Here is a 12,518-nt window from a genome sequence, read left to right as displayed (position 1 = left end):
AGGCAGCTGCTCGACCCAGAACTGGCACTGTGACAGTGGTGCTCAGTGTGAAGGGGGTGTTGTGGGGGAGAGGAGGGAGGGATGGAAGGCCTGTGTGTGCAGACTGGCCTGTTATTAGGTGGCCTGGGTTTTCTTTTGCGTCTGTTAAGTGCCCAGGTCTGCCCCGCCCTGCTGCAGTTGCACGGCGCAGTGCCATGGTGAGGAGTGCCGGAGTGTGAATGAGGCAGAGCCAGGTGCAGATGCCGACCTCACCGAGCACAGCTGGAGCCAGCTACTCTCCCTCCCAGAGTCCCATTTTTGCTCATAGGTAGAAAGAAGATAATCTGAGGGACTGACATTAGCATCAACTCTTCCTGGGGCAACACAGAAGATGGTGTGAATGAAGGGACGGCGCGGGACCCCCTGATGGCTCAGTATGAGAGGATGAGCCTGCGGTCCCTGCCCGGCCACTTGCACTGCTGGCTCTCTGGGAGAATCACTTTAGGGAGCACGTTCTGAAAGTAGCTCCTCTGTTGAGTCTCTGAGCAGTCCTTACAGACTGCTCCAAAAGTAGTGATATAGAGTCTTGACCGCAAGTTCGGGTTTTAGCGCAAGATGAGGGTTCACTTTTAGTTAGAATGGGAGTTGTCAGTTGACCCAGTGATTCTGGTAAAGCTTATCCTTTCCTGCCTGAAACATCGGGGCTGACAGGACTCTTAGCATTTGACTTGGTCACAGAGTATACATGCTAGAAAACTCATAGCCTCCTAGAACCCACCCCCCACCTTTTTAAAATTCAGGATTTTCTACTTAGAGCTGCAGGGAAAAGGCATTGGAAAGTATCAGAATAAAAGAAAAATAGAAAAGAAATGCAAGCCTAGACAAAAGGTCAAACTTTGGGATAGAGAAGACCAAACAAAAGAGTTTTTCCACTGTTGTTGAACAAATGATTAGTGAAGTCTCTGGAGGGAATATTAAGCAGATTGTGGCAAGAACTTGACCTTCAAGTTATTTTAGGGCTGTCCCCTGACTTCACTCAAGCCCAAGACAGAGGAAATGGTGCTGGTTATGATGACCCCACCAACCAGCATACCTGTACCTTCTTTAATGTACATCTTCCTAAGGTTCATGAAGGTCCTACATTCTAGGTACTGGAATACTGCCTGTTTCCTTCAGATGGTATTTTCATACACACTATCAGGTCCCAGATCTTGACACTTGTTTACTTTGGCAAGAGCACGGCCTATGATTTTATTTAGGACTGTGGTCAGCGTCAGTACGTGACACACTATGCTGAGAAAGGCTGTAAATTTAGTGAAGGAGACACAGTCAACAAATGTCAGAGCCAGGATCTTAACCTGACTCCAGGACCCACTGTTGCCTCTATTAAAAAAGAGAGACAAGTTGTGATGGTTCTGAGAAGTTTATGATGTTAGTGAGGGCCTCGTTTTGGGAGGCCACTTGCAGCCTGCCTTTAAGTCCTACTGACAATGTCCTGGAGCAGGGCCATGAGCACCACTCTTTCTGCTGCAGAACTCTGGATTACTATCTTTAAAGATAAAAATAAAAACCAGCAACTGCTCATCTGTTCCTGATAAAACCTTGTCAAGTATATACATGGAAAATCAGGCCCATTAAAGAACACTATTATACTTAACATCTAACATACGCGTCCCTCCTCATATCTCCACCAGAGGTGCGTTTTCTCATATAAAACTTTGTCACTCCAATATCAGATTCTTCTTCCTTTCTCAGGAAAGGCAGTAAACTGGTTGGTTGCTCCTGTGCTGCCTTCCTCCTCGAGAGCCAGCCCATTACTGGTGGCTTAGGGGAGACTGGGAAAGAGAAAGCAGGTGAGTGTGATACCTTGCTGTAATTAGGAGTGCCAGCACTTCCTCCCCGATGCCCTCCACATCCACCACCAGGGCCAGCTCATATTTCTGCACAGTGTTGGAGCATAAGGTCACCTGGAAAGAAAAAGGTAAAAAGCTGCTCTTCTAAAAGGCCAGCTCTCCCCCTGCACAGGGGAGAAGTGGGCCAGGAGAGGAGCACACGGATGAGTGTGGTTTCTAAGTACTTTATTAGAGGATCTACGGCATTTAACATTTTTAGTTAAACAGGTTCCGTTTCAGGGTCAGGGCATGCTGAGCTGTTTCAAAGGCCAGGTTAGATTCTAACAAACGGCTTTTGGTATAATAGGTCTGCTGAATTCTGAGGGGTAGTATCAAAGGAGCCACAGATCTGGCATGAGGGAAAACCAGGCCCTGAAGGACATCAACAACAAACAAACTTTAATTACTGCAATTTAAAGTGTTCCCTATGCCTCTGGGCTATATAAATTCTGAAAATTCAGTACAACAATAAAACACCGCAGCTAGATTTCACTTACGGCAAAATAAATGAATATAACCAAGTCAGTGATAGAAAAGGTGTGAGAAATAAACTAGTCTTTTTTTTTTAACCAAAATCTTGTCGTTCCTCCCCACCTCCCGTATTCATTATTGGAGCAGAAAACAGGAAACTCTGAAGAAAGGTTAATCCAAGGACAGTATCTGACCAATATATTTTACCCTATGTTTGTATTTATTGTTGTGAAACTTGACATTTAGGCTTTTGAAGCCTTGTCACAATTTTTAATTGCTTTAAATGATTTGTATTGGAAGAGATACTTGTAAGTGTAGAAAACAGCTTCTGGCATAGGTTATGGCTCTTCTATCTATAAATTATGCATCAGGTACTAATTAAAATTTTTTTGGTTGGAAAGGGAATTGTTGGATGCAAATTTGAATCCAGATAGACGTGGTTAAAGTGCAGATCAGGAGGGAAAACTGAGGCTTGGAGAAAGCTTTCTGAAATACAAAGGAAAAATAAAGCAAAGAGGGAGTTGCTGATTTGGAAGGAAAACTTGGCAGCTTTGGAGAGAAGCAGCCACTACAGCGTCCAGATTCCTGGACTGGCTCTAACCCTGACTTATGTCTCTGAGCTCTGGTTAGACGAAGTGGTTCTGGCAGAAACCTGCTGGACAGATGCTGTCTTCTAGAATCTTCCTGAACTACATGGGAGAAGATCCACAAAAGGTGGGGAATAGTAGGTAATATGTAAGGTAAGCACTACTCTGTAAAAAATAAATTCGTTCACTGCAGCTGCACCTCTCCTTGGGCAAGTCACAATTAGCAACTGCTCTGATCTGAATGCTGATGTCTCCACCTCCCACCGCAAATGTACATGCAGAAATCCTAACTCTCAAAGTGCTGATTATTAGGAGGTTATGAGGTCATGAGGGTGGAGTCCTCTTGAGCAGGATGAGTGCCCCTCTAAGAGGCCCCAGAGAGCTCCCTCATCCCTTCACCAGGTGAGGGTACAAGGAGACATCAGCAGTCTGAAATCTGAAAAATAGCCTTCACCAGAACCCTACCATGCTGGTACTCTGACCTCGGACTTCCAGCCTCCAGATTGTAAGAATAAATTTCTGATGTTTATAAGCCACCCTGTCTCTGGTATTTTGTAATAGGAGCCCAAATGGGAAGTTACAACAATATGTGATATCAAACCTCACTGTATCCCTGAAGAAACCCTTAGAAAAGCTGAAACCTCCTAGAATAGATTTAGGATGAATAAATTCATGGTGAGGTATTATAAAGCATTTAAAGCAAATTTGGGGGGTAAAATTCACAGCTGAATTAAATATTGAAAGATAATGACTAAAGAGAAAATTATCACCTTAGCTGTAAAGTCATTTTTTCTTTTCCAGAAGAGATAAAATCATTTAAAATTAGCAGCCTTCAGTGTTGCTAGACCTAACTGCTTCCAGAAGCAAAAGTAAATGATGGGAGACAGTTAAAACCTTTCTTAGTTAGCTTTGGAACAATTCTGCTGTTGGCACTATGAGGCCATAAGCCAAGCATCACACTGTGGACCTTAAAACACTGCTGGGAACATCACGTCCACATTCACCAGGAAGCTCAAATTCAGGTTAAAAACTTGAATAAACTGGATATCATCTGGGGCATAAACCTGGATACTTACTAGTATAAATGATTTGAGTCTAATGGAGGACCTGATTGTCAATGAGCTCTTAGTATTGATGAGTGAACTATTAGGCACTGAGCAGTGACTTCAGCAGAAATTACTAGAATCCACTGTTCTGATACAGGCAACGCATTCAGACTGATGGAAACCTACTGAAGCAGTGTCAGTTCTTTGGCCCAATCTATTTGTATCTGGTTTCTTTTGCCACAGTAGTTTACTTCCTTGTAGAAATAGACCCACTTTTCCATGTGAATTAGAGGCACTCCCTCTCATTGACACTGGGCAGATAAAGCAAACGCTAGACGCGGTCTCAGTAACTATTTGACAGTTCAGCTGTATGGCTACATGTGCTGGAAGGCTGAGCATTTTACCCTGATAGCAGCAAATCCCTGGGAGCGAATGGTGCCGCAGCTGGGGGTTATGGTGAATTCTTTTGGTCTTATTACAGGTAATTCATCCTTGTTCCAAAATGGTTTTTGGTTGTCTGAATACTGCTCACAACTTGAAATGCTTTGCTGGCCAACGCCATCCCCAGGGACACGCAGTTTGAAGGTCATGGGGACCAAGGAGGTATTATTGAGGGAACATATCAAGGTATGAGGAAACCCTGGAAAACAAAATATAAGGTGAGAAATAAATGCCCTATGATAGCTTCCCTCTAACTTCAACCTCCCCTCTCAGTGCCAAACCTCTTAAATGAATTGGACAGGCAGTTCATCACTGCTATTTATTTCCAACTCTCCCCGGTATTGTTTTCAGTTGCACAACCAATAAATACATTTCACTCATTCATTCAATGAGTACTTATTATGCATTTACTATGTAACAACAATAGACATGAAACAAACCACTCTGTCATCATCCAGACCCCTCTCCAGAGGCAGTCTCTATAATCAGTCTGTTGAGTAATCTTCTAGAAGCACATTTTGTATTTGATTTTTACATAGAAATACAATTTCCCCCAAGGAATAGCAGTATATTTGCTCTTTTTATTTGCTGGTGTGTGAAAGGAGAAGCCCACGCAGTTTTGCTTGCTGTGTGACCCAGAGCCTGCCAACACATTATATAATTCATCCTAGACTTGTCTGAGGCTCTTGCTCTTAGAGTGGATGACACAAAATCGAATAATAGTCTCTCCTGAGAGAGACTTTACGGTCTGCTTTTGAGCTGGCCAAAGGCTAGCTGGCCAAAGCTTTCACCTCCCTGAGACAAAACTGCTTTTCAGTGTTATTTCTAGCCCTCCTAGATTCAGTTCAGGGAGACTCGTGCTCCTTTCCTAAGAGCTGTGGCTCCTCCTTGCCTGGCAAGCAATAAACCAAACTCTGATTTTGGATTCCCTAGGTGGTCATTGTATCTGCTACCATTTTCAGAACAAGAATGATCTAAAACCACAAGAGAATAAACATGCATATTTCTATTGGATGTAAACACTTCTCTCTCTATGTTGAAACCTACTGTGATGAAGTACAACTGGTCTCCTGGAGGAACTGCTGCAGTACTGCTGGGAATATTTTGAACTGATCTACTTCTCCATCTCTGAGCCTTTGTCTACACATTAGGACTGTTGGAGGAAACACAACCACGTCTCCCTTATAATTTCACACCTCCTTGGAAGAGACATTTTATGGAAGAATTGTGTGATTAAGGGCACTTGAAAGATTATTCTTAGAAACTCCAGAGATATTGCTAGAAAGTCATTTTCACAATCATATAATTGCTTCATCTGACTTCTCTTAACTTTTTCAAAATGACTCTTAAAACTACAGATTCCTTCTTATTTTACCTTACCATTTACAGGATAAACACTCTTCAAATGTATGGTGTAATTTGGAAGTGGATCCTATAAAGGTTCACATGTGTCTTTCCAAACCACTGCCCAGACTACGTTCCTGAATCTGTAAGTTTTTCTGAGAATAAAGTCAATTAAAACCTTCTAGCTAGAACAATTCCTTGTACAACTACTTGTAATAGCCTGTATTGCTTGTGTAGAAGCCCCCCAAAAGAGGATATTGCTTTATTAAAGATCAAACATTCATTAATACAAATGTTATTCCTAGGTTTCTGGCTGCATCAAATCCGAATTACTATTCAATTGTCCATCTGAATGCAAGTACTTTACATCTAATACATTTTAAAAAATCAACATCTATGTGCCTTTTCTTCAAATAATTAACAACATGCTTGGCCAGAATGCCTCAAAGACTCAAAGAGACACCTTCATATCTCTCCCAGTACTTAAATAATTATTTAAAAGATTGCAGTCTCAGGAGGTTTGATTCTCATTCAAGATGTGCATTTTCATCTGACCTAGAAAGCCCCGAAGAAGAAACTTAAGGAAACTAGGGGCAAAAGATCGCAAGGCTGCAAAGGAAAATTTTCAATTCTGACAGCTGGAGATCTTAAGTGGAAATCTGCTAAAATAAACTTTCAGAAATCAGTGACCTTCAGCAATAGATTGCTATTCTCAGATCCTCAGAAGCAGCAGACTCTACATGAAGTTGAAAGATTCTGCTCGTGAGTGACAGAACAAGATTTTGCAACACACCTGGTATTACTGAGTTTCACACTTTACCTTGTATACTTTCGTTCTTATCATTCTGCCATATTTTTCTCTATTGCTACCTTAAGGTCATATTAATCCTTAATCCTTCTGATATCTACTGTTGTGTTTCCCTTTACTGCTAATGATCCCTTCCTCAAATCTAGGCTTTGCTTATGCCTACTATAATCTCTTCTGCCAATCTTTCTAAGAACTTCCTATGATCACGACAAATAAGCTTTGCCCATAACTCTCTACTTCATACCTTCCTAAAGTTAACTTAAATACTTCTCCTTGAGTAAAATACTGCTAGTTCATACTAGGCCGTGTGTATTTTTTGATGCTTATATTTATTTATCCCAACAACTCTGCCCTCAAACCCTAATTTCTCTGTCTAAATTATCTAATGGTCAAATCCACTGAGAACCCAGAGCCTTCCAAATTTCTTATTCTCATTCAGCAAGTTCTTGTACCACCTGAAAAATAATGACTTTGCAGATATGTATCCTGCCCCATTTGATCTATCACCTGGCATACCACTGATGATTTGGTCCATTTCATTCCTTGATCAGTCTGAGGAGTTATCAATGCCCCATTGTTCCTTCAGGGACAATCACTACCCAAATTCTATACTTTAACTCTCTCGATACTGTAGTGTTAGTCAAACTAATTAACTATTAGATATGTCATCCAGCATCCAATCCTACCATCACAATCTCCAGCAGTTTAGTTCAGCCGCTCAGTTGTGTCCGACTCTTTGTGACCCCATGGACTGCAGCATGCCAGGCCTCCCTGTCCATCACCAACTCCCAGTTTACCCAAACTCAGCTCCATTGAGTTGGTGATGCCATCCAACCATCTCATCCTCTGTCGTTGCCTTCTCCCGCCTTCAATCTTTCCCAGCACCAGGGTCTTTTGAATGAGTCAGCTCTTTGCATCAGGTGAACAAAGTATTGGAGTTTCAGCTTCAACATCAGTCCTTCCAAAGAACACTCAGGACTGATTTTCTTTAGGCTGGACTGGTTGGATCTCCTTGCGGTCCAAGGGGCTCTCAAGAGTCTTCTCCAACACCACAGTTCAAAAGCATCAATTCTTCAGTGCTCAGTTTTCTTTATAGTCCAACTCTCACATCCATATATGACCACTGGAAAAACCATAGCCTTGACTAGACAGACATTACAGCAAAGTAATATCTCTGCTTTTTAATATGCTATCTAATTTAGTCATAGCTTTTCTTCCAAGGAGCTGCCGGGAGCCGGCATATTGCATATTGAGTGCATATTGCATATTGAGCGCAGCACTTTTCAGGATCTGGAATAACTCAACTGGAATTCTATCACTGCCGGTAGCCAGCGTGAGGAACTCCGCCCATGACAAAGGTCATGAGGAAGGAGGCTTGGCATATGCAAAGGTGGGATCAAGCCTCAGGAGTCTCCCTGGAAATTCTCGAGCAATCTACTCCCAAAACCAGAGTCTGCCTACTTTCTGCTTTGTGCTTTCACCTACACCTCTGACTTTACGGGGGGCTGTCCCCCACTACCTCTCTGAAAAAGAGTTAGCTTACAGCTCCAGTTAATAATTCCTGGGTGTGACAGTGTTTCAACCTACAAACTCCCTTGGAAGTCCTCTAGCCTGCCTGAATAGGTTTTTCCGGCCACATGTGATTGTTCAGAGCCTCCCAACTGTGAGAGGCAGGAGATGTTCTAAACTGTCTAAACACAGATTCTTTTGAGTAGCTAAAAGATTGATTAGAAATTGTATTGGTGAAGGGATTTTCACTTGTTGGGCCAATGTTTGCTGCTAAGTTTCCATATCCCTTACCTGCTGTGTCCCTGGCAGTGTATTGATTAATATAATTGGTGTAAGTAGTAGCTTTAATGTTTGTAACCTGGGACCCTTGAGTTAATTCTTTTTCTTGTTATAGCCCACCACACCTTTGCTTTGTAGGAATGCAACTTTATCTAATGCTTTTGGAGGGTGGCTCCTGACCAATCACCTTTAGAGAAAAATAAGTTTTCTGAAGAAAAGGTCTTAAAATGTTAACAGGCCTCCGGGCCAGAAGATGATGCAAATCACCTAAGCTTTTGCATATGATAAGTTTGCAGGAAGAAAGCCTGGTTTGCTGCAAGACTCTACCCCTTCCCCCATTATCCTCTATGCATAACTTAAGGTATAAAAACTACTTTGAAAAATAAAGTGCGGGCCTTGTTCACCGAAACTTGGTCTCACCATGTCGTTCTTTCTCTTACCTTCTGGCTGAATTATTCAGCCTCTTTTCTCCACTGAATTTCCTCACTGAGCTATCCTTATTTCAGCCTCTTTTCTTCACTGAATTTTACTGAGCTATCCTCATTCTATTACTCTTTATATCCTTAATTAACATTTAATTAAGCAATTGTTTCCTGATCTTCGCCTACGCCGTCTCTCCTTCGAATACCCTGGATCAGCCGGGGCTGGTCCCCGGCAGAGCAAGTGTCTTTTAATTTCATGGCTCAAGTCACCATCTGCAGTGATTTTGGAGCCCAAGAAAATAAAGTTCTCCCACTGTTTCCACTGTTTCCCCATCTATTTGCCATGAAGTGATGGGACCAGATGCCATGATCTTCGTTTTCTGAATGTTGAGCTTTAAGCAATGTTTTCACTCTCCTCTTTCACTTTCATCAAGAGGCTCTTTAGTTCTTTTTCACTTTCTGCCATAAGGGTGGTATCATCTGCATATCTGAGGTTATTGATATTTTTCCTAGCAATCTTGATTCCAGCTTGTGCTTCATCCAGCCCAGCGTTTCTCATGATGTACTCTGCATATAAGTTAAATAAGCAGGGTGACAATATACAGCCTTGACAATATACAGCCTACTTCTTTTCCTATTTGGAACCAGTCTGTTGTTCCATGTCCAGTTCTAACTGTTGCTTCCTGACTTGCACACAGATTTCTCAAGAGGCAGGTCGGGTGGTCTGGTATTCCCATCTCTTTCAGAATTTTCCACAGTTTATTGTGATCCACACAGTCAAAGGCTTTGGCATAGTCAATAAAGCAGAAATAGATGTTCTTTTGGAACTCTTTTGCTTTTTCGATGATCCAGCAGATATTGGCAATTTGATCTCTGGTTCCTCTGCCTTTTCTAAAACCAGCTTGAACATCTGGAAGTTGACAGTTCACATATTGCTGAAGCCTGGCCTGGAGAATTTTGAGCATTACTTTACTAACATGTGAGATGAGTGCAACTGTGCAGTAGTTTGAGCATTCTTTGGCATTGCCTTTCTTTGGGATTGGAAAGAAGACTGATCTTTTCCAGTCTTGTGGCCACTGCAGAGTTTTCCAAATTTGCTGGCCTCTTGAGTGCAGTGCTTTCACAACATCATCTTTTAGGATTTGAAATCACTCAACTGGAATTCCATCCCCTTCACTAGCTTTGTTCATAGTGATGCTTTCTAAGGCCCACTTGACTTCACATTCCAGGATGTCTGACTCTAGGTGAGTGATCACACCATCGTGATTATCTTGGTTATGAAGATCTTTTTTGTACAGTTCTTCTGTGTATTCTTGCCATCTCTTCTTAATATCTTCTGCTTCTGTTAGGTCCATACCCTTCCTGTCCTTTATTGAGCCCATCTTTGCATGAAATGTTCCCTTGGTATCTAACTTTCTTGAAGAGATCTCTAGTCTTTCCCATTCTATTGTTTACCTCTATTTCTTTTCACTGATCACTGAGGAAGGCTTTCTTATCTCTGCTTGCTATAGCCATACTTTAAATATTTTAGATACCAACCAATAGTACTATTACCTCTTACCTACTTTATGGTAATTACAATATCCTAATATCATCAATACCAGCAGACCCTGTGATGCCAAATCTAGATCTTTATCTGTAATCAAGTAAATGCCAAGTCTCCACCACTAGTCCGTAACTGATACCTCTTCAAGAATGGGCCTTAGTGCCCATAAGGGGATGATATTATCAACTTCAGCTACCCTAATGTACTACCCAGCCCTACTACAATCCCTGCAGACCTTGCTTAACTCCACACAATATATATGTCATCCTGAAATAATTTAAGAAGTCCTCCAGTGTCTGGTTGGCTTCTGTAACAGTTCTTTTCTCTCTTGCATCTGGAACTACCAATGTATTAGTCTTTCATCCCTGAGCCGGTAACATGCTTTATTTTATCTCTCTCATCAAAGCCCTACCTGCATAGGTGGGGTAATAATTAGAGAGCTTCAAATAAATAATTCTCCAGTGAACCATGTTTCTTTGTGGTAGGAGGCCACTCTACCTGGAGAAATATATGATACCTGGTATTGGAGTCATGAAGACTCTAGTTCCAATTCTGGAAATTGAAAATATTATCACAAGATAATTTTGAAAGATTGTCACAAAACTGTTCCTAACTTTGGTCAGTGCAGAATCCAGAAGCACAGAAAAGTAGCTTAAATTCACTGACCCAAGTGTTATGAAAATCAAACAGCCTTAGATTTCCTGTTGGCAAGAAAAAAGGGTATGCTATTGTTAACCTTTCTTGTCATAACAGACAGAAGATTAAGGAATCCGTCTCCAAACTCAAAGAAAAGGCTTCTTGGGTTTTGAAGGTAAGTAAATTCTCAGATCTCAGACTTGGGTAGTTTTGGGTCATGGCTCTATAGCATCTTCTAGCCTCTCACATCACAAGAGTCTAGCTTCTGTATCGCCTCTTATTGTGCATCTGTCACAGTTACCCTTCACGGTTACCCTTCAAGTTGTAGGTCACTTTTATTTTCCTTCAAAGGAGTCTATCATTCTAATATGCCATACAGATTTGTAAACATCTCTCTAAACATTTTCACATTCTACATGAAGAGACATTCAACTTCATTTATATAAACCTTCTTATGTTATGTGCCTTACCCATTATAACATAGGTCAGGGTACAGGCATTGTATAAATACATGTGCTCTGAATTTTCAAAAACTTTTACAACACCCACATGTTAAAGCAATTTATAAAGGCATTACGATTTTTCTTAAGAAATATTTTTCCCCAAGTTAGATGGGCCAACTTGAAATGAAGCAAAAGAATTAAAAGTCAAAATGGAAAACAATAGAACAAAATGGAAATAATTAAGGAATAAAGATTCAGACTTCAGAGAAGGCAATGGCACCCCACTCCAGTACTCTTGCCTGGAAAATCCCATGGATGGAGAAGCCGGGAAGGCTGGAGTCCATGGGGTCACTGAGGCTCGGACACGAGTGAGCGACTTCCCTTTCACTTTTCACTATCATGCATTGGAGAAGGAAATGGCAACCCACTTCAGTGTTCTTGCCTGGAGAATCCCAGGGATGGGGGAGCCTGCTGGGCTGCTGTCTATGGGGTCGCACAGAGTCGAACACGACTGAAGTGATTTAGCAGTAGCAGCAGGGTTTCTCAATTTTAAAAAATTATCACCTCCTAAAAAGAACCATTGTGATAAACTAATTTTATATCACCAAATCAGTTAATTAAATACGATTTTAATTAGACTCAATTCTCTCTAACAAGAGAAATAAATACCAAGGAAAAAGATTCGGTTGGGTAGGGTGGACCTTTGGACACAAACCATTGTTATATCTAAGTTTTCTCAACCCCCAGGAATCAATTTTTGCTTCTCTAGGTGCAACTGTCAACACCCAAGTTGACAAAATATGATTTAGATAGATCTCAATTGAAGTACTAATTCTGCTATTGCTGTGTGACCTTTGGGAGTTATTTAACTGTTCCAGTGCTCAGGTCTTCTATCTTTAAAATGGGAACCTTAAAGAGTGCCTCCCCCTAGGATTGCTAAAGCGTTTAAATGTCATATTTCATATTATTACTTAGCAGCAATTGGAGTACAAGAAAGAACCAATTAATAAGTAAATTTGCTTCCACTGTTGTTATCATTTCTATTATTGGGGAAGTTCAGATGGGAGAAAACGACTCAGGGAAGCAAGTGAGTAAAAAGTCGATACAACAATAAA

The 12,518-nt window shown here is 41.3% G+C and overlaps 1 protein-coding gene and 1 long non-coding RNA gene across 2 annotated transcripts in view; one reads left to right on the top strand and one right to left on the bottom strand.

Annotated features, from left to right (window-relative positions):
* The window catches only part of HYDIN (HYDIN axonemal central pair apparatus protein), a 465,600-nt gene that overhangs the window by 183,530 nt on the left and 269,552 nt on the right, over positions 1-12,518 (bottom strand). Inside the window, 2 exon segments of the mRNA XM_061387844.1 lie at positions 1,846-1,946; positions 4,380-4,615. Of these exon segments, the coding sequence (XP_061243828.1) occupies positions 1,846-1,946; positions 4,380-4,615 (337 nt within the window).
* LOC133230406 (uncharacterized) lies at positions 4,549-6,821 on the top strand. Its single transcript, XR_009730841.1, has 3 exons — positions 4,549-4,634; positions 5,806-5,905; positions 6,066-6,821. It is a non-coding gene; the product is annotated as an uncharacterized LOC133230406 (long non-coding RNA).

The sequence above is a fragment of the Bos javanicus genome, chromosome 18 (genome assembly GCF_032452875.1).
Source record: "Bos javanicus breed banteng chromosome 18, ARS-OSU_banteng_1.0, whole genome shotgun sequence".
NCBI classification, from domain to species: domain Eukaryota; kingdom Metazoa; phylum Chordata; class Mammalia; order Artiodactyla; family Bovidae; genus Bos; species Bos javanicus.
Note: the sequence above shows the minus strand (reverse complement) of the source record. Positions and strands in the feature narration are given on the sequence as shown.